The 23,313-nt window shown below is 35.3% G+C and overlaps 2 protein-coding genes across 3 annotated transcripts in view; both read right to left on the bottom strand.

Moving 5' to 3' along the window:
• The window catches only part of LOC146484748 (uncharacterized), a 198,647-nt gene that overhangs the window by 36,229 nt on the left and 139,105 nt on the right, over nt 1-23,313 (bottom strand). The window lies entirely within an intron of this gene.
• LOC146484750 (uncharacterized) overlaps nt 22,306-23,313 on the bottom strand; it is a 30,771-nt gene continuing 29,763 nt past the window's right edge. Inside the window, exon 8 of the mRNA XM_085104408.1 lies at nt 22,306-22,938. Within this exon, the coding sequence (XP_084960534.1) occupies nt 22,592-22,938 (347 nt within the window). The 3' untranslated portion in view covers nt 22,306-22,591. The remainder of the gene's footprint in view (nt 22,939-23,313) is intronic.

The following is a 23,313-nucleotide window of genomic DNA, read 5'->3' as shown; positions in this document are numbered from 1 at the left end:
AGGAGAGACCTGGGACATTTTTCAACCAATCTCAATTCTCCCCCCTTTCAGCATAAAAACCAAAAAAAATCAAGCAACAGCCAAAATTAACACCAGAAAGCAATTAAGTAGTATATAAAAATCAGAAAAAAATCAAAAATCCAACCACTTTTTCAAAAAAAATGTGTCCCAAATCAAGTCTCCCTTGATTTGTGTAAAAATTATGGTGAAACCAAAAAAACAAAAAAAATTCCAAAAAAATTCAAAAAAATTTTCAAATAAAATGGATTACTCACAACTTTCCTCAAAACAATTAACACAAATTTGTAAAGAACGACAGATAAAATATGCAGCAAAGATGAGAAAACAAGAGAAGATTGAAATTCTCTCACAGAATGATCAAGATCCTTCAAAAATAAATCACTCAGAAGCTAAAAAAAGAACAACAGATTACACTAATAACTATCGAGACAATGAAGAACAACGAGAAAAAGCAAGAGAATGTTCACGTCGTTGGAGAAAAAACAACCCTGAGAAAGCGAGAGAATATTGGCTTCAATGGATGGCGCACATTGAAAACGAAAAAATTCAACAAGAGAAAGAACTAGCAGAAAGCTGGAGAGAAAACAATCCTGAAAAAGACAAACAATATTGGGAAAAATGGATTGAACAAATTGAAAAAGAAATTCAAAGAGAACCAACAAATTATTGGGAAAAAAATCTCGGGAAAATTATGGGATACAAAATTAAATGAAATTTTGATTTCCACAGAAATTCTCTGGAAATTATTCTCTTTTGAAATCATACTTAACATTTCCAATCTCAATTTTTCCATTTTTCACAGCATCAGCAATTCGGTTTGCTGATATTTGAAGTTTTTCCAATGCTTGTTTTCTTGTGTCAAATTCAAGTCTTTCATTTGGTGACTCAAAAACAAATTTTCTCAATTTTTTTTGTTTTGAAGGAAAACCAAAAGCTTTTCTGAGTTCATCGTTTGTGTATGCCATTTTGTTCTGAATTTTTTTTTTATTTGCCATTTTCAAAAGACTTGCATGAGTTGGATAAACTTTGATTTCATCACTTTTTGAAATAATTTGGTTCAAATAATCCAATGATGAACCATTGAAAAAAATTTCAAAAATATCTTTTCCACTCACTAAAATTTTTAATTCAATTTGTTCTTTTTCCATTTTATATATTTTTAAAAAAAAAATTAAAAAAATAAAAAAAATTCAAAAAAAATTTAAAAAAAAAATTTTAAAAAAAAATATATAAAATGGACAGATTGAAAGTTCCAGAATTAAAAGCTGAAGCAAAAAGGCTTGGACTGAGAAGATTCAGTCGATTGAGAAAAGCAGAACTCGTTGATGCGATAAATCAAGCTCTTGAACGAGAACGTGAAAGAGCTCGAAACCTCTCACCCATTTTTGATGAACCAGTTCCAGAAATAAATTCACAAATTATCCAACCAACAAGGGCAGTGAAAAAAAATCAAGATCAAATTCAAAGAAGAAAAGTTGAAGAAAAAAATCGCCAAGAAATCAGAGAACTTGAGGAAATGCTTGGTTTGAGAAAACCAACAAGCCCTTCTCTTCCAAAAATCAAAATATCAACACCCGAAGAAATCGAGAAAGACAAAAAAATCTCAAAATTGAAAGAAATCAATAGAATAAGAGCAAAAATCACAGAAACAGCAACTGCATTGAGTGGTTTTGCAAGACAATTTCGAATTGAATCAGAAGGAAATTTTGATGAAAGTGAATTTATGCAATTTGTCAAACCAGATGTTTTGCGATTGATGAGAGAAAATCGACAAACAAGAATTAGACTCATTCTCAACTGCTATATGACAAGAACTGATTTGACCAACGGAAATATTATAACTGCTTATCCATATTTTCATTCTCAAACAATTGAAAATCATGAAGGGACGAATGAATCAGAAATCATTGACTCTATGATTGAAACAATCAAAGAAAGATTTCAAAATTTCACTAACAGAGGATCAAACTGGGTTCTTGAAAGAGTTCTGTCACTTGACGTTCAAATGACACAATACATCCCACTCAGAGGGAGATCATACATCCCACTGCCAAAAATTCTAGCAAACAAAAAAGCAATTATCAACATGAAAAATGATGATAATGAATGCTTCAAATGGTGTGTCACCAGAGCACTTTTTCCTGCAGATAAACATCCTGAAAGAATTGACAAAAATCTCAGGGAAAATTCAAAAAGACTCAATTGGAATGGACTGAAATTTCCAATTGATGTGAAACAAATAACACATTTTGAAAAATCAAATCAAAACATTTCAATCAATGTTTTTGGATTTCAAGAAGTTGTTTATCCTCTTAAAATATTCAAAGCTCCAGAAAGGCAACACCAAATCAATCTTCTTTTGATTGCAGATTGTGAAAAAAAGCATTATTGTCTCATCAAAGACATGAGCAAACTGTTGTCAAGTCAAATCACAAAACACAATGGATCAATTCATATTTGTTTAAGATGCTTGCATGCTTTTCAAACAAATGAAAAACTTGAAATTCACAAAGAGATTTGTCAAAGCAATGAATTCATCGAAATGCCAGAAGAGGGAACTTTTATCCAATTCGAAAATCACATTCGCTCACAAAAAATGCCATTTGTCATTTATGCTGATTTCGAGAGTCTTGTTGAATCAATCAGCGGATGTGAACCAAATCCAAAAAATTGTTTCACCAACCAGTTTCAAAAACACAAACCTTGTGGGTTTTGTTATCACATCAAATGCTCTTTTAACGAAAATCTTTCAAAAACTGTGACATATCGAATGAAAAGTGAAAACGCAGACATTTCTCAAATCTTTGTTGAAATGATTGAAGATGATATCACAAGGATTCAAAATATTCCACCAAAACCCTTGATTATGACACAAAATGACTGGAAAGATTTCAACGAATCAACAAAATGTTGGATTTGCCAAGAAGAATTTGAAGAAGACGAAAAAAAAGTCAGAGATCACTGTCACTTCACTGGGAAATTCCGAGGAGCAGCTCACAACTCATGCAATCTAAAATACAGAAAGCCATGGTTTACTCCAGTGATTTTTCACAATCTTCAAAATTATGACGCTCATCTTTTCGTCAAGAATCTCGGAAAAACTGAAGGAGACATCAGATGTATTCCAAACAACGAGGAAAAATACATTTCATTCACAAAAAAAATTATTGTGGGAAGCTGGATTGACAAAGAAGGAAAAGAACATTTGATCCGACATGACATCAGATTCATTGATTCTTTCAAATTCATGGCATCTTCTCTTGATGCATTGGTCAAGAATCTGGAAAGAGACAAAAAGATTGAAACAAAAAAAAGTCTTTTGAGAGAAAAATTGAAAGAAAGAGGAAAAACCCTGGAAGAAGAAAAACTTTCTGAAGAAGAAAAAAAAGAACTGGGAGAAAAACTTGATCTTCTTTCAAAAAAAGGAGTTTATCCTTATGACTTCATGGACAACATCAACAAATTTCAAGAAACAAATCTTCCCCCAAAAGAAAAATTTTATTCAAAACTCAACGATGAACACATCACACAACAAGACTTTGAGCATGCTCAAAAAGTTTGGAAAACTTTCAAATGCAAAAACATGGGAGTTTATCACGATCTTTATCTCAAAACAGATGTCCTTCTCCTTGCTGATGTTTTTGAGGAATTCAGAAACGTTTGCCTTGAAAACTATGAACTTGATCCAGCATGGTATTTCACTTCTCCTGGACTTGCATGGGATGCATCTTTGAAGAAAACTGAAGTGAAACTTGAACTCCTCACAGACATTGACATGCTTCAAATGATTGAAAAAGGCACCAGAGGTGGTGTTTCAATGATTTCAAACAGATTTGGAAAAGCCAACAATAAGTATATGAAAGATTTCAACCCAGAAAAACCTTCAACATTTATCCCTTATCTTGATGCAAACAATCTTTATGGTTGGGCAATGTGTGAACCTCTTCCTGTAGGTGGATTTGAATGGGTTGACGAAAAAGAATTCAATGACTGGAGAAATTTTCCTTGCATTCTTGAAGTTGACCTTGATTACCCAAAAGAACTTCACGATCTCCACAATGATCTCCCACTTGCTCCTGAAAGAATCATTGTCAACAATGTTGAAAACTCATTCCAACTCTCAACAAAAAAGAAAAATATGTGATTCATCACAGAAATCTGAAGCAATATCTCCAAATGGGACTCAAACTGAAAAAGATTCACAGAATCATCAAATTCAAAGAGGAAGCCTGGTTGAAACCTTACATTGAACTCAACACAAAACTAAGAGCAAACGGAAAGAATGATTTCGAAAAAGATTTTTTCAAACTCATGAACAATTCTGTTTTCGGAAAAACCATGGAAAACATCAGGAAAAGGGTGGACATCAAATTGGTTAACAACAGATTTTCAGCATTGCGATTCGCTGCAAAACCAAACTTTGAAAGTTGCACAATATTTGATGAAAATTTGATTGCAATTCACATGAAAAGAGTGAAACTTCTTTTTGACAAACCAATTTATTGTGGAATGTCGATTCTTGACATTTCAAAAACTCTCATCTTTGACTTTCATTATGATTACATCAAACCGAAATATCAAGAAAAAGCAAAACTCCTTTTCACAGACACTGATTCTCTTTGTTATGAAATGGAAACAGATGACTTTTTTCAGGATATTTCTGCTGATGTTAAAGAAAAGTTTGACACATCAAATTTCCCAAATTACATCCTTCAAACATTCCAACTGGAATAAACAAAAAAGTCATTGGAATGATGAAAGATGAAGCTGGAGGAAAAATCATTGAAGAGTTTGTTGGACTCAGGTCAAAACTTTATTCAGTCAGAATGTATGAAGACAAAAAAGAAGAAAAAAAATGCAAAGGAATCAAAAAATCAGTCATCAAAAAAACAATCACGCATCAAGATTACAAAGATTGTCTCATTTCAGGAAAAAAACAAATGAGATCAATGAATATCATCAGATCATACAAACACGAAATTTTCACAGAAACAGTTAACAAGATTGCTCTTTCTGCAAATGATGACAAGAGAGTCATAAGAGAAGATGGAATCCACACGTTTGCAAAAGGACATTATAAAATAACAAAATGAATCCAGAAAACATTCCATTCAATGCTTTAATTGTTGGACCAACAAATTCAGGAAAAACAACTTTTCTTGTGAATCTTCTCAAAACAAAATTCAATCAAAAATTTGATTTCATTTTCCTCCTTTGTCCAACATTCGTCAACAACAAAACCTGGGATAATTTTGCTGAGAATGACAAAGATTTTTTCATTATCATCCCAGAACACCATCACATCAATGACTGGCTAAAAATAATCTCTTTTGCCTTTGAAGGAACAAACACATTGATCATTCTCGATGATTGCGCCTCATCAAAAGATGTGAAAAAAAGGACAAATGAACTTGTGAAACTCGCTTTTTCTGCAAGACATTCAGGAATCAGCGTTGGGTTCTCACTCAACAAATGTCAAGCATAGCAAAACCTTTCAGAGAAAACATTGCTTCTTTGATTCTTTTTTTCACTCCATCAGCAAAAGACATGAAAACAGTCTTCGAAGAATTCGCAGGAGATTTGACAAAAGATGAAAAGGAAAAATATATGAAAGAGTTGAAAGAAGTCAAGTTTTCTCATCTTGATTTCTCCCTCAGGCATCCTTTTGAAATTTCTTTGAACTGAAAAAATTTTCATTTGATTTAAAATGGAAATCCAAGAACAAGAATCACTGAAAGAAGTCATGTCGCTTCTTGAAACTGAACCCCAACCAATTGAAACAGATCACAGAGAAAATCTTGCCATTTTGGCAGCAAGTGGCCAATGCAAGGAAATGATTGGAGTTGAACTCACACAAGATCAAATCAAAAGACTTTCCAAGAAAGATGTGGAAAAATATTTCAAGAGATACGAAGCTTCTTTGTCTTCAAAAACTTGCGGAGCTATTGTTGAAACATTTTTGCAAGCAAGTGCAAAAGCACTTTGTTTTTTCCTTCCTCTTGACCAAGAAAAGTTTTTGAGGGGATTGAAAAATGATTTCATTGTCAACAGAGAACTCAATTTGATTGCTGGAAGTCTTTATTTGAAATACGGAAAGTACATGGCTGCTGCGAGTGCAAGTCTTTTCGCAGCAAACAGTTTGAAACTTGAAGAACCTATGAAAGAACCTGTTAAAGAAATTGAAGAAGAACTTGATAAGAACCTATGAAAGAACCTGTGAAAGAAATTGAAGAAGAACTTGATAAGAACCTGTTAAATAAATTGAAAAATTCAAAAAAAATTCAAAAAAAATTTTTTTTTTATTTTTAAATAAAATGGAAAGTCTTCAATCATTATCAGCCCGAGTTCTCGCAAAAAACAATTTCAACGAGAATTTTTTCCATAAAAAACTAATGTGTCATTGGGAAATTAGAAATGCAAAAAAACAAGAAATTTTCGATCAATTCAGTGTTTATGAAAATTTATGTTTGGAAATTGAAAAAATCCTTGATAAAACTTATGAAATTTCAGAAAAATATTATAGATTTATTAATTCAGCAACAAATGGACAATATGATGATTTGTTTTATGAAATTGAAGAAATTTTAGAACCAAATTATGAAAAAAATTATCAAGATCCTGATGAAATCAGAGAATTTTTAAATGAGTCAATTGAAATTCTTGAATGGATAATAGAAAACGAAAAATCAATTCAAAAAAAAGTTCAAGAAAAAAAATCGAAGGAAAAAAAAATTGAAGAAAGAATTTTGAAATTTGATGAAGTTCATAATGATTATCAAGATTTTGATGAAGATTCCCCGCCTCCAGATGGGTATAACGAAAATATTGCAGCAAAAGAATTGATTGAAATTGAAGAAATTGAAATAATCAAAGATTCATTGGGTGATTATATTAGAAAAGATTATTTGGATGGAATTGAAATGATAAAAGAATTTTTGGAAAAAAAATTGTTTTTTATTTGAGTTTTTCAAAAAAATTTCATTTGGAAACCAAATGAAATTAATCTTCAAGATCAAAAAATGACTCAATCTCTTCATTCGTCAAATCATTCTTCAAAAATTCATTTACTTTGACTTGCTTTGCATAAAGGTTGAGAAGCACACCGTTCTTTGAAAATGATGAAAAACACGCCAGAACACAACCACGCATTTTGATTTCTCTGTTTTCATTGAAACATTTGCTTTGATCCATTCTTTTGTTGAACTCATCAAAAAATGGAGTATTTTTGTTCATAGAAATGCCGATACCACCAAAACAAGTAACATTTTCTTTTCCTTCCAAACGATGGATCCGATCAAAAATCTCGTAATTGTCAGGTTTAAGAACAAGTTGCAGTCTTTGACCATATTTTGTGATGACAAAATCACCCCTAAGTTTTTGGAGAAGATCTTTGCCATCGTATTGAATTTTTTCGAAATTGTTGCCTTTGTAACTTGATGGTATCAATTTGAATTTTTCAGGTTCAAGAGTCATATTTTATATAAAAATAAAAAAAATAAAAAAAATGAAAAAAAAAAAAAATTAATTTTTCATTATTATTTGCATTGATCTCAACAAAAGAAAAAGAGAAACAGAATAACCAAGAACCTTGTGAAAGAAAGGTGTTTTTCTCTCATTTTCAACAATTTTTTCAACATCCTTCAAGATACCCTCTTTCAACCTCATCTCGTGTTTGAGTCTGTCATTAAAAACTTGCATGAGTCTTGTCTTTGTTTCTCCCGTTTGGTTTCGAAAGAAATGAAATGTTGACTCATGATTTTCTTGAAGATTGTCTTTTTCAAGATATTGCTGATGTTTTTGTCTGTTTTCTTCTGATTCATTTTTGAAATATTCCAAAAGCACTTCAAGTTCTTCTTTGTTTAATTTTTCCATTTTAAATGAAATAACAAAAAATTGAAAAATCATTTAAAATGGAGACTCAAGAAGTTAAAGAAACTGAAACAAGTTCTGAAAAAGAACTTGAAAGAAAAGAACCTGATTCTGAACAAATCACAACAACAGTGAAACAAACAGTTCCAAAAAATCCAGGAAGAATTGCAGCTGGAAAAAAACTTGCTGAACACAACAAAAAAGCAAGAGAAGCAAAGAAAAAAGCAAAAGCCGACACTAAAATCGAAACGCAAAAAGAAAACCCTCCATCAAGTGAAGACTTGAAAAACGAACAAAGCAGTTCATTTTCACTCACTCAAGTGCTTTCTGTTGCCAGCATTGCGGTTTCAGTTGTTGGATTGTATTACAAAAGGGAAGAATTGAAAAGTCTTTTCAAAAAAAACAAAGTGGAAACAAAAAAAGCACAAAAAGAATTGATTGATCATATGGTTGAAGTTGAAAGGCAAAACGTTACTCAAGTCCCACATAGTGGAACGCAGCAAGCTGCAACAAAAAAAATTCCAAAATTAAAACAAATGGATTAATTTGTTTTTTCAAATAAAATGTCAGACAATAAACTCGTGAAAACAATGACTGATGCTGCAACAATCACTGGATTGGCTGCAGGATTTGGTTGGCTTGCAAAGAAAGTCATCAAGGAACCAATGACTTCTGATCCTTCCTCAAATCTCATGAACTATGTGAAATTCACTGTCATCATTGCTGCCTCTTTGGCAACAAAAGATTATCTTGAAAAACAAAAAATATTGCCAAGTTAAAATGGCAAGCATCGCAATCATGATTGGAGGAGCAATAATCAATGCAACCGCCTTTGTTGGTGGATCTTATCTCGCAAAATTTATTTCTGGAGATTCAGAATCAGCCTCACTTGAGGAAAAAAAGAGACACAACCTGGCAGTTGAAAAATATCAAAAAGAACTCGCAAAATACGAAGAAAATCGTGCAAAATTGAATGATTGGATTCAAACAAATGACAGAATGAAAGATGAAGCAAAACAAAATTTCGCAAACACTGATTATGCTTTGAAGCTTTATAACAAGGTTCATCAACAAAAAATTGAGCATCTCAAAGAACCCCAATTTTCAGACTTTTACAAACCAAGCGAATCTCAAAAACAGGGAGAGTTGATCTTTGTTGGAGGATCAGCCTTGGCTCTTGGATTTGCAGCAAGTCATTTCCTTTAAAATGTCAAAAAAGAAACTCTCAAAAATTTATTATTCCCCAAAAGGATATTGGAAAGGCCTTCAAGCAGTGAAAAAACTTTCTCAAGAATCCGGTGTTCCCGAAAATGAAGCAAAAATCTGGCTCATGAAACAAGCGATCTGGCAAATTTATCTTCCTGTTCCCAAAAACATCCAAAGACCAACATTTGACGTTGAACTTCCCAATGCAGTTCATCAAGCTGATCTTCTCTTTCTTCCTCACGATAAACTCCCAAGAGGGAGAAAGATTTTCAAATATGCCTTGACTGTTGTTGATGTTGCAAGCAGGTTCAAAGCTGCTGAACCTCTCACTTCAAAAGATTCTTCTGAAGTTTCAAAGGCTTTTCAGAAAATTTACAAAGGACCTTTGAAATGGCCAAAAATTCTTCAAGTTGATCCAGGAAGAGAATTCATGGGTGAAGTGACAAGGGAAATGTTGAAACATGAAACGAGAATCAGAAGAGGAAATCCAAATGTTCACCGTGATCAAGGAATTGTTGAGAGATTCAATCGAACTTTGGGTGAAAGACTTTTCAGTTTTCAATATTCCCAAGAAATGAACTTTGAATCTGGTGAAAGATCCACAGAATGGGTGAAAAGGCTTCCAGAAGTTGTGAAAGCATTGAACAATGAAACAACTCGACTTACAGGAAAGAAACCAATTGACGCAATCAGAGAAAAGGTGGTTGATTCAAAGAAACCAAATTATTCAAGACCTGTTGGAAAAAATGAAAAGAGACTCGATTCTTCAGTGAATGTGAGGTTTCTTTTTGCTCCTGGTGAACTTGAAGGAGGTCAAAGAAGAGCAACTGATCCGAATTGGTCTCTGAAAGTTTTTTCAATTGACAGAGCAATTGTGAATGAAAAAGAACCGGTTCTTTATTATTTGAAAGATGGTCCAAAAAGAGGATTCGTCAGAGAAGAGTTAATGATTGTTCCTCCTGGAACTGAATTGCCTCCGGTTTGAAAAATTTCTTTTTGGTTGATCAAAAAGAAATTAATATGCTACACTCTCAAGCTCTTTGTTCAAAATGCTGAATTGCGCATCAGCCAAGATGAAGATGTGGCATTTGACATTTCCTGAACCACTTGCTTTTCTTTTGATTGACAAATAAACTCCGTCTTTTGTGTTCACCAATCTCATTCCACTTCCATGAAGATCATTGTCTTTCATGCTCCTGAGATCGATGAACAATGCAAACTTGTCTCCAGCAAAGAATTCAGTTGCGTTCATTGAGGAGTTTTCCTTTCCAAATCTTCTGAAAACTTCATCAAACATGTCTCTTGTTTTCATTCCTTGACTGAAAATCTTGTTTGGAACTCCATTCACGTCAACTTTCACCTCTGTGATGTCAGGATTGAATGTTTTTTCTGAATCTCTTGCACCTGCAGTGTAAGGTTCGAAGAAAAGGAGGAGGATTCCCTTCATTGATCTTCTCGGAACATTGATTGACTCGTTGATAATTGAGTCTGTTCCCTTTGCAAATGTGATTGTTTTGTGATGAGTGACATGCTCAAACATGAAACGATCTCCGTTGAGAAGATTTGAATTGACTTCATCTGAAAGCTTTTTGCTTTGAATAACCTCATATTCAAGCTGAATGTTTGTCAATTCATATGCAAGTTTTGTTGCGTCAGATCCCTTCACAACACCGCTTGCAGGGGCAAGGGTCAATTCAAAAACCAGTTCATCAGACAAGGCTCTTGGATAAAAAACTCCGTGATCTTTCAAAATTTCGTGATCAAGTCTGATTCTGTATTTGCTTTTGAAGATATCATTGAGCTTGTTTTCCTTCACGACTGAAGAAGTTGGTTTGTCTCCAGCATTGGATCTGATTTTTGAGAGAGCCTCAGATTGAATTCCCTCACTCAACATGTTTTCTCGTTCGTGTTTTGTCAAAAAAAGATCTTCCCATAGCTTGAAAAGATCCCAACCGTCTGTGTCAACGAGAATTTCTCCAGCAAACTTGATTTTCAATCTGGAAACCAACGCTCTTGAAACATTGTTTACCAGAAAATTATTTGCATGGCCACTCACAAGCAAATCAAAAATCAACGCGAGTGAATCTGGAACCAAGACTGTTCCCTCATGAAGCTTTGGAACTGGAATCCTGAGTGTTTCACCTGGGGAAGCTTTGTTTGGGTTGAATGTGACTCTGTGAACAGTTCTGTCTGCCTTGAGAGCGTTTGATGTTTTTTTCTCAAAATTCGGATTGATTTTTTCACTGACTTCGATTTTAATATATTATTTTTAAAATGGCAGAATACATTCCTTTAGAAGATCTTGATCCTGATGAAGAAGATAAAAATGAAGATAAAGATGATGATGATGATGATGATGAAGATTCTGATCAAGAAATAAACAATCCCAGTGAAAGTACTCCAAAGACAACAATGAACAGAGATTATGGAAAAGAAGGAGCAAGACCAAAAACTGCAGAAACATCTTTCATTGAAGGTGAAACTCAAGGTCGACAAACGTGGGGAGAAGCGCAATCCCTCACAAAAGATGCATGGGATGATCTCAGTATATTATACCCAAATGCAGAAGATGATAAACTCGAAGCTTCGTTTTTCAAAGATAAGATAGAAGTCAGGATGAAAAAAAGTGGGAAAAAATTCTACCCATTAATGACCAAAGAGCAAACAACAGGAAAAGAAAGATTAAACCCACAATTGCCAAAAGAAATATTATCTGCTTTGGGAACTGATGCTGAATCTTTGATCGCTAAAGATAATTCTGAAATAAGAGAAAACCGGCAGAGACTGAGAGAAGCAGAAAAACAATTGAAAAAAGCAGAAAAGAATGCTGAAGAACTCCAAAAAAATGCTCAAGAAATCAGAGATTATAGAAACAAACTCGAAAAAACGCAAGCAAAAATTGATGCACTGGAAGAAGAACATGGTTCGAGTCTTGAAAATCAAACAGAATTGCAAAGACTGAAGCAAATGAAAAAGAATTTGCAAAAAGATTTTGAAAATGCAAAAAAAGAAAATGTGGATTTGCAGAAACAAGTGAAAGCGAAAGAAAAAGAACAAGCAAAGGTTGACAAACTCAAATCTGATCTTGCAAAAAAACAAAAAGAAAGAAACACTCTTGAAGAAAGGCTCAACACGACAAAAACCATTGATGAACTGAATGAAAGAGAGGCTGAACTAAAAAAACAAATTGAAAATGATAAAGTAATCCTAGAAGATGAAAACACTTCTTCCCAACTGAGAGCAGAAGTTGAGGCAAGAGTTGCAGAAAATGAAGAGGAGCTTGCCAGGCTGGGAACACAAATTGAAGAAATAGAAAGAGAAAGGCCTCTTCGAGAGAAAATCAAAAACATTTTCAAGAAATATGGATTCACAGTTTTTGCTGTTTTCCTTGCTGTTGGCACAACAATCGGTGTGATTGTGAATGCGCTCTCAAAAGGACTCAAATCTGTTGCCAAAGGAGTTGGAAATGCTTTGAAAGATCTTGGAAAAAAGCTTGGTCAACTTCTTCCTGGATTGATTGGTTCAATCGTCAGTTTCATCTTCAAAACTGCAGGACAAGTTGTTGGATTCCTTGGAAAAAACGCTTGGCTGTTGATTCTTGCTGTTGCAGTTTTCATGGTTGAAAAGATTCAAAAGAAAGCGAGCGGAGCGAGCGCGCGATAGCGAGTTAAAAATTGAGTTTAATCCATTGGATTGGACTCAACGAAAAATCCGATAAATGGCAAATGCTCCGAGTGATGCTGCAATGATGACGCCAGATTTGAAAGTTTCGTGCTGACTTGATTCTTCTTTTTCTTGGTTTTCACTCGCTTCCTGAAGTTGTTTTGTGACTTGTTGTGAATCCAAAGACGGTGGTTTTGTATTTTTGTTTTCATTTTCTGGATTTGAAGAATGCGAAGTTGATCTGTTGTTTTTTGATTGTCCTCCATCCATATTCCTGGCTCCAACTTTTTTTAAGTCAACATTGACATCAGAGTTGACTCCGAGTTTCATGTTTCCAGTTGCTTTTTTCAGATTGTTGTTGTATCCAACTGTGCTTTGAGTGTTAATGACAAAATTTGAAGGCATCAACCATGTTCCTGGTGAAATGGCAAGATCAAGCCTGACTTTTGCCTCATCAATCGCAAGCTGATATCTACTGATGCTTTTTGACAAGTCAGGCTGTCTGATTGCATCTTCCATGAGGACGAGAAATTCTCTTTGAGCTTCCTTTGCGCCTCCAAATTCACCAAGGATTGATGATCTAACGTTGACTTGTGCTCCAAGAATGCAATAAACGAATGCTTCAATTGATTGATTGATTCTTGCCATTCCTGCTTGAGAAAGTCCATTGAGAGGTCCGTTTGACATGAAAAATTCGAATTGTTTGTCAGCTCCTTGATCGTTTCTGATGAAATCAATTCTGTTTCCTTTTGCGTCAGTTCCGCCTTCATCGGAGAATCTTTGACTTGATGGGTTTTGAAGGGTTGCTGGAGGATAAGTCCAATGCTTTTGTGCATAGTCTCCTTCTCCTGGATAAAATATGTTAACATATCCAAGTCCAAAATTTTGACCAAAGGTGAATCTGAAATCTGCGTTTGGCGAGATTTGAAATTCTGCACAGATTCTCTTGTATGAAGGAATGTCGAATTTGTGTTCAGTTTGACTGAATGTGGGATCACCTGGGAGAGCAGATTCACTTTGAATTCCTCCCATTTCGAAGAGAATCCTTCTTGTTGTGAAATAAATGTGGAAAAGAAGAAAGGACTTGATTTGAGGTGGGAGTGAATTGACGAGATGTCTTGAGATTCCAGAAGCTGTTGTTGCGCACCAAAAGGCAAAGTTGAGTTGTTGCGGCCAATGGTCCATGTTTGGTTGATTCAGCCATTTTCTTGATTCTTTTGCTGTTTTGTGGGTGATCTTTGTTTTCGCGAAAATTTCTCGGAATTTTGTTGTGAAGCTTTCGTTGGGTTTTACAAAAATTTTGATTGGTTGGTTAAGGATTTCCCCAAAAGATTCGGGGATTTTGTCTGAAAATGGAACAGCTGGAACTGGATTTGAAGGATTTGAATTGAGAATTAGCTCGATTGGAAAGCCTCCAAATCCAAGAGCTTTCTTCATTTCAACAGACCAATCTTTGGGGTTGGGTGAAACAATTTGCCAATGTTGACCGGGAACAATAACCAAATTTATTTGAGCTGTTGCGTGTGTTTTGTCGGTCATATCCACTTGTGCAACGAATTTGCTGAGGTCAGCGTTGGGAAATTTGGCTTTGAAGTTTCGCCACGCTTTTTCTTCTGCTTGTTCGGAAAGTCTTTTTGCTTCTTTTGGGTGGGAATCTATCCATTTTAACAAGTTTTCCATTTTTTATGTTTTGAAAATAAAATGGTTGTTTTGACTGTTTTGACAAATTCAAATGATCACACGGTTTACTTTGATGAACCAATTGAAAAATTTGGGTTCATCAGGTTGATCAGTTGCTCTTTTTATAATTCTTGGTTTAATTTGAAAGAAAGAGGAGAAATCAGCATATTTGATGACAAAAACGTTAGTGCTGTCAATAGAATTTATCCTGGAAATTACACTCTTTACACAATCGGTAAAGATATAAAGAAAATACTTGAAAAAGTAAACATCAAAGTAAAACTTGATGACCAAAAAGGTCCAATTGTGATTGAAAATCCTCTTGGAAGAAAAGTTATTTTTGATCGTGACCTGACTCATCTTCTTGGTCTGATTGATATCAGTCAGGACGTTTCGCCAAAAGCCCAACGACGGCACACTCTGAAAAGTGGAGATACCATCATCAATCGTTTGGCTTCATTCAACAACCTCTTCATCAACTGCGATCTTGTTGATAAAAACGAAAATTTTTTCAATGAAAAACCTTCAAATGTTTTGGCGTGTTTTGACATCAAAGGAAGTCCTTTCGAAAGAGTTGAATATTCATCAAAACATAGCCCGTTTCGGAAAATAGCAGGTGGGAAAAAAATAATCGATTCTTTGCGAATCACAGTGACGGAAGAAACTGGTGAGTTCATCGATTTTAATGGGCTTCCGTTGAGATTTGAATTTGAAATTATTTGAGATCTTTTAATAAAATATGAGTGAACAAAATATTATTCCAAGTGCGCCACAACTTTATCCTTCTCTCGAAGCGACGTTGCGCAATTCAGATTGAAAAAGATTTGTGATTGTCAAAAACAACTCGAAGGCGAAATTTCTCATTACAAACGAGTGAGCAAAAAATACAAGAGAGCAAAATTAATCGCTTCGAAAGTAACATCCGTTTCAGTATTTTTGACAACCGTGTTGGCATCAAGCAGTGTTGGAACTTCATTGAGTGGAATCGGGATTGCCGTCGGAGTTCCTTTGAGTTTGACAGCATTGATCACGACTCTCATATCATCGGCTTCAATGGCTGGAAGTGCGAATTTTGAAAGAAAAGTTAGAAAACATGAAAAAACGGTTTCTCTTGCTGAATCGTCGCTTTTGTCCGTAAATAGATTGATTTCAAAAGCATTGAAGGATGGATTTATTTCTGATGGCGAGTTTGACTTGATTTTGCGAGAGGTTGAAAAATATTTTTCGATGAAAGAGAGACTTCGAAATAAACAAATGAAGGAAGTGAAAGTGAAGAGTGAGCCTGAGACGAAGCCAGTTGATGTTGAAGCCTTGAAAGAGGAGATTAAAAAAAAATATCAAAAAAAACTCGGATCACTTCTCGACGTAACGAGTTGAGAGTTGAATTTGAGAAGAGATCAGGAGGTTTTTCGTTGTTTGTTTTGCGAGAAAAAAATTAAAAGCGATTAATTTACATATCCAAAGAAGATATGTAAATTTTAGTTTGGTGAAAAATAAACATCACAAGCGTATGAAATAAAAATCATTTTATTTAGTTTTAAAGACATTTTTTTTCTTGGCAACGGCGGACATTTATGGCCGCTGTTTCTAAGGCATTGTTTTCTTGGCAACGGCGGACATTTATGGCCACTGTTTCTAAGGCATTGTTTTCTTGACAACGGCGGACATTTATGGCCACTGTTTCTAAGGCATTGTTTTCTTGACAACGGCGGACATTTATGGCCGCTGTTTCTAAGGCATTGTTTTCTTGGCAACGATAAAAAAAGTTTCAAGTTGTTTGTGACCAAAAGGTTTTAAACTCAGGAATCTCAAGAACTTTGAGAATATTTGATAGGTTGTTGCACATCTCTGTTGTTGTTAAATCAAGTTTTTTCAAGCGTGGAAATGGTTGTAAAGCCTTTGCCAAAGCTCTAAGTCTTCTTGCATGACGAACAGAAATGTCTGTGTTATTTGTAATCCACTTATCGAAAGTTCCAGTCACGCGCTTGATAATTTTTTCCCTTTGATAAATTTGTGATCCACTTTCCAAGAGAAGACCAAGATTGATGTCCGCAACAAGAGCTTGATTTTTTTTATGTTTACCGAAGAGTATGTGTTTTTCTATTTGAAGTGAAATTTCTTCCCAACTTTGGTAAACAGAAGAGTTAAAAGCAGGCTCTGCTTCTTGAAGTTGCTGATTTATGATTCTTGATTTCAGAAATTCATGCATTTCTTCCACAGTTTGTTGGTGTCTCCGACTTCTGTGCCCAAACAAGTTTCCAAGACTCGCTTTCGGTTTGCTTGGTTTGTTTTCTTTGAAGTAAACACTCGCCGCGATTTCATCTTCTTTTTGTCCTTTATCAAGACAGGTCTCAAGAAATGTTTTCATTTCATCGTGGTAGAGATAGTTAAATTTGTTGCAACGCCAAGCAATTCAGTACCACAAGTGTCATCCCACAACATTTCCCCATCATCAGCCATTTTAAAATTGATGCGAAAATGTGTTGATTGCTCTTTTATAAAAGAAAAAGGAAGTCAATCCTGTCAAAGGATGACCAATCAAGTGGTTTTAACATGATGTAATCGAACAAACGTGATACTATTTTTCTTCGGTTAGGAAGTTTTTACTTTTGACTTCCTCTAAAGCTGATGTAATATTTCAATTCGCCACAAGAAAGGAAGTCTTAAGCGGTTTCCTCTTAAAATGTTGTGAAGCACGTTTACTTGATTTGGGACACTTTTTTTTGAAAAAGTGGTCGGATTTTTGATTTTTTTCTGATTTTTATATACTACTTAATTGCTTTCTGGTGTTAATTTTGGCTGTTGCTTGATTTTTTTTGGTTTTTATGCTGAAAGGGGGGAGAATTGAGATTGGTTGAAAAATGTCCCAGGTCTCTCCTTTCTGGGCTACTGAAGCAAAAACAAACATACCTTGGAAAAGGCAGTTATCTATGGGAAAAAGGGAATTCCATCCAAAGGGGATCTGCAAGGAAAATTCTATTTTTTAAATATCAAGCGCACATTTTCCGTCAGTTATCTTTAGTTTTACGCAGTTTATTTTAAAGGTAGAACAATTCCATGACACTGTTTCTACTTATTTCACACATCCAAACTGATTGCTTTGCCGTAAAGGTAGAGATCATATTTCAGCTTTCCTCAGTGATTCAGAGGGGAGCGTGTCGAATAGACAGATTAACCTAGGAGAGTCAATTTATTGAGTAATAACTGTGATCAGTTTGCTTATACATTGTGCAGCGATTTGTTTTACTAGTGTTATGTAGTACAAATGTCAAATAACGGTACTTCTTTCGAAGTTACTAAACGAAAACTTTCTTATAAAGGCATTGCAATTTTTGTTATTAAATTCAACAATTCCAGTTGTTCATGCTTTAGCGTGCTTTATCGAGTTGTGAAGAACGCGGGAGTTGGATATCTCTGATTTCTTGACGGTGGAAATGTACATCAAAAGCCGCGCGCTCAAAAAAAACTCCAATGAAGTTATTTTTTCACGCTATTGCACGGTTCTGCTGCGCTGGTTCTATTTTGAGCATGATTCGTTCATGTCATTATTTGTTCAGATCTTGAGCTGTTTATCGCGACAAACAGACGTTTCTAGCAACAATGCGCCGGCGATAGGTCCTTCCCTGTCCCCTCCCTACCCAAAGTAAAAATAAGTAGGTCCCAGTCCCTTGAGAGCAATCCAACTCAAGATGGCGTCGTTCTGTTTAGTTCATATTTCTTTTTAAATTTTCCTTCTGTTAAATTGGCCAGAGAGGGGTTCTGATTTTTTTGGGACCACTTTAGTCAACTGTATATATTTAACCGTGGAGAAATCCAATGTGGAATCCAAGAGCGGCTTAATCGGCACATTGCTTGCGTTGTGTCGTGCTGTACATGACAACGAGTGGCAGGAGTAATGGAGGTGGTGAAGCATCTTGCTGTTTGAATGGCCCAAAAATATTATTGCTGATTGTGATAGAGGGAAGGTAAGAGTATTTGGTTTTAGCATCCGATTGTTGCTGAAGATTTAGTTGTGTGTTCTGCGTGAGTTCGAAAATGGCTAATTTCTTGATCATTCGCAAACGCGAAATATAGGTATTCCTAAACTAAATGTTGTAGAGTGACTTTTGCTTATTTCGCATATCTCTGGCTTTTTACAAGAAGTTCTATGACCATTTATATCAGGTACAAAACACGAACTCCGTTCGCTAAATTGTACAGTTTTTCCTGGCTGTCAAATTTGGGTCAAATTTACCAGAAAAACTAGGACCTGAGGGGGTGATGGAGAGTGGATCTCATATCTCCTATACCAAAACACTTGAAGAGCAAACTTTAGTATATTTATCCATAAGTCCACCTAACCTATCTATGATGTTAGTATGGAATAATTTGACCGACCCCCATCTTTCAGCTTTTTCAGATTTTGCCCGGTTTTCTCAGACATTGACTCTTAATTACAAGGATGACACCAGTGGGACTAATTTACGAAAAATATACGCTTAGATAAAATTTGACTAAAATAGTTTGTCTCCACTTACTCATCTTGAATATTTTAAACTTAAAACTGTGGAGATCATTTTGAGTAACGAAGGCCCAATTTTTTAAAATCAGGGTATTTTTCCAGCGCTGTATCTCTGAAACGAAGTCGGTGACCCCCATTTTTTTTTGCAATTCTGACATCAATAACTTATTAGCTGACCATACATAAAGTACGAAAACAATCTGTGGGGCAAAACTTTTTCGCGCGAACGTCCTTAAGCAACAAACTGAATTCTTGGTTTTCACGTGACGTCATAAAAAACTGAAATTCATAACAAAACGCAATTTTGGGTTTTTATCTTCATCACATAAAAGAAAATATTAATTTCAATCGACTTGCTTGTTTTCAGCAGGATAGCATTCTTCGTTTTGAAAATAGAGCAGTTTGAATTTTAGATTTTTGCGTACTGCGTGACAGAAGGATTCAGCTGCCCTAAACATGTCACGTACATGAAAACATCGATTTGCCTCGTGTTTTTTCAGGTCTGATCAGCTAACATGTAATAGAAACATCTATGTCAATGTGTGAAAGTTCAGCAGGGAGAAGAAAGGCTTTGGAATAGCCAAGGTAAACTCCAGATGTTCTTGCTGGTTTCCGGCCGCCATGTTGGTGGCTATGTTGGTGTCCACCAACATGGCGTCCCATACTAAACTCTGTAATTTTCCGTGGTACATTTTCTCGAATAACTCGATTATGAGATATCGCACAGCCCCGTGGCTTTCACATGTTGTTTACGTATCACTCTCCTCCAAAATATCAATTTCTTGACTTTATCTATTGAATGGTTGAGGATTTAATTTTTTTACTTGCGTGACGATGTGTGAGGTGAAAACCACCAATTTCTTGGGGGGTCGTGTATCTAACTAAAGTTTACAAACATGCATTAAAATTAATAACAATTATATACATAATCTAACACATTAATAAAAGTTAAAATCCATACATAATCGTACACATTTATAATAAAACTTAACATCCGTTAAGCTCTTTCTTTACGTTTGAATCGAGGTTGTAGTGAAGTCTTATTATGTAACGGACTACCTTGGATAATTTTAATGTTAAAGATAAATCTAGGTTATTACAGGAATTTAAGCCACACCAAACGTGTAACTTTTCATCAGCTAACACCAAGCTTCCCATCGGAGGTGGCATCGTTAAAACGTAATGAAATGTCACTCCTCTGCCTATATGGTGTATACTTCGCAAGGTTTTAAATTGTCGCCTTAAACTCCTAATCCTCCAGCAACAAAAACATTTTCTTTTGTACCAACACCAAAATCTAAACGTCTCGCTTCCGGCAGATTTGCCATGCCCTTCTATTTGTCTTGCCTGAGCGTCAAATCTTGCACACTAAGGACAAGTCCCCCTATGATTCTCTCACCTGATTGCATAGATCGGCCACAGCAAATACATTACGACCAGCCCCCGGTTATTTTCTAAAAAGGAGAGTTTGCCTAAAAGCAGTAGCGTAAAAAATTTCAAACTGAAATTCTTTTAACGTAGTCTTTTATACAAAGGTGTTTACATTTTGGGCAATCAGTGAAAAGGGAGCTTCAGCAAGATGACGGGGACAGCAACGAGAACGTTTAGAAGCAATAGGCTTACAAAACAACAACTCTGCACGTGTATTACTATTGCGGTAAATTTCGTTGCCGTCACTGCACGTGAAATCTTTCCTGTTGGGGAGGAAAGATTGCGTGACGAGCCAAAAGAGCGTCTTCAAAGTAGGCTAAGATATGTACTTATTACGCCTAAAAAGTCAGACGATTAGTTTATCTTCTAAGGCTTTGATCCTAATTTCGTATGATTTAAGCAGAGTTAACAAACATTGTTATCTTGGAATGTGTGACGTATGCAAATTTGGTCACGGTGAACCAATTCTAGGAAACGTTCGACCAGAAATGGAAAGTTTATTCTGATAGTAATTTACCTTTACTTGTACCAGACAGGTAAGAAGGGCAAAAATAATGATTCTAGAATTATTTAATGTCGTGTAAGATGCTTGCAAAGTATGACCACCCCCACTTAATTTTTCAACAAAGGAATTTAGGCCCAGTCTTCAATTCGCCTGCGTGTATCTAATCTGATCTGATATCAACAACCCGAATTAACAATGAACGTTTCATTTTCAAGTCACAGCTGCTTCGTTTTCGAAATTTTTGTGTTTCTTTTCAATTTTTTTGTTCTTTTGATTTCGATCGTTAGCTTGTACTAAAAAACCTTTTGTTTTTCCCGCTGCTGTATGTATTCCGGTCATTCCCGATTGTGAAGAATTGTGAAGTGTGAGAGGCATCGTGGTAAGTACAAATATTTTTAAAGCTTATTTTGCTTTATGGCTTTTGTATATATCACCTTAAAGTTGACCTTTGCGTGTGTAATGAGCAAAGAAAAAAAGTTGATGGTATGGTTTGTTGAATGACTGATGTGCGAATTTTACACGCGCTCCGAAATATTTTTCGGCATCAGCATGTAGTCGCCGTGCTTTCGAGGTGTGAATTTTTGCGGGAAAATATGCCAATCCTGCTCTAAATGATTCCTTTTTTTTAATTTCATCGTTCGTTTTCTTGACATTCTATCAGTTTTTTGGTTGGATCTTATTATTACCTTTGTCTCTAATTTTTCTAGATTATCATTGCGATGGATGAAAGAGAGAAACGTCCATATGTTGCGAGTGGAAGTACCCCAAACAAGCCAAGAGAGAAAAGGCCACGTGAAGTTGTGCTGGAACCAGAAAGCGAAGAACGTTGGCTTTTCAGGGAAACGAAAGCCCTTTGCAAAAGGTACTGGCGTCTTAAAGTAATTTTTTTAAACTCCACTTGTTCATTCAAAATGAACAAAAAAAAAAAAACCATTTTACTTTTTCCTTAAAGGCTAGTCGCCAGATTCTTAAAAAAGCCAAGCTTGTGAGATCCCCTAAAAGCCCGAAGCAGTTGATTTCGCCACAAAAGATGAAGACAGTGGCCGTTGCATGGGGAAAAAGCTAAGAGATTGCGTTGGTGCAATTTATAGCTTTGTTCAGCGAGTTGAAGACTGGTGAATGGCCAACATTTGGAGGTCAGCATGAATACTGGGATAAAGCTGCTGATTTCATCCAGCAAACGGTGGGGACTTCCTACAAGGGAACCAGTAAGATATATGCACCAGATAAATATTTCTCGTCCATAGAATTTCAAAAGAATTATGACATACATGCTACGTTATTTTAAAACTCATTGAAAAGGAAATCCACAAACACTAGATCTTTGGAGCAGAGAAAATTTGAAATGAATAAATATATACATTTCATACAATTTGACTGATTCTTAATTAATTCAACTCACTGAATGCTTTATCTGTGAACTTGATTTATTAAAAAAAAAAAAATTCGAGGAAGGGCTGCGGGTTATGGTGTCATTCGTACGCCTATACCGTATTCACAAACTCCTCCAGAACAAGAAAAACGCGAGTTTTACGATATGTCCATAGTACAATATATATGACAAGAGAAATCAATGTATAAGTAAGGGTTTTCGATATGAATTACTCCAATTTTATTACTACAATACCATTTGTCCGAGCAGTATATTATTTTATATTATCAGATTAACTAACTCCTATTATTACTCATGGGTGTATATCTTTCAAACGTTCTATTTAAGGAGGACAGAATTTTAGCTCTTTTACTATACGTATATTTCCGAGATTAACAAGCCTAGAGCCTCCATCATTAGTCTCCACCGTGTACAATGGGTCTCCAGTCTGTGCAATTTTGGCCTCTCTAAATAAATCTGAGTTAGTATCTTTTACGATGACTAACATGCCTTTACTAAGTTCATCGGGGTCCGGTATCTCGTCGGGGACGAAATTTGTTTTGCTCAAGGTCCTAAACCCGAAACTGTAAACAAATTCAAAATTGCCATGTCCGACGTTTATAGATAGCTTTCCTTTCCAATATATGCCGTCAACCAAACCAAGAACTGCAGAACCAGGCATGACACAACCTGTAGGGATAACCACAAATCATAACTAAGCCTCCCTGGAGTAATATGTTAGACTAAGGGACTGGACCGTAAGCCATGGTTGCTGGAAGCCTCGTTCAAGCTCCTGCCAAAATGTGGACATCCACAACTAAACTGTTACGAGCGCCTCTAGACGGGAATCTTTCGCAAGCACAAAAGCTTTTTTTTTCCTTGTACTTATTTCACCGCACACGTTACGAATAAATAAATAAATAAATAAATAAATAAATAAATAAATAAATAAAATAAGAGGGGCCGCGTTGGCTAAACGCACACTGAGTCAGTTAATGTAATGAAAGTATCATATGCAGACAGTATTAGATTTGGTAAATGAATGGAGGCTTTTAAAACCCTGAT

The sequence above is a fragment of the Pavona decussata genome, unplaced genomic scaffold (genome assembly GCF_977016875.1).
Source record: "Pavona decussata unplaced genomic scaffold, jaPavDecu1.1 SCAFFOLD_30, whole genome shotgun sequence".
NCBI classification, from domain to species: domain Eukaryota; kingdom Metazoa; phylum Cnidaria; class Anthozoa; order Scleractinia; family Agariciidae; genus Pavona; species Pavona decussata.
This window is presented reverse-complemented; position numbering and strand designations above follow the sequence as displayed.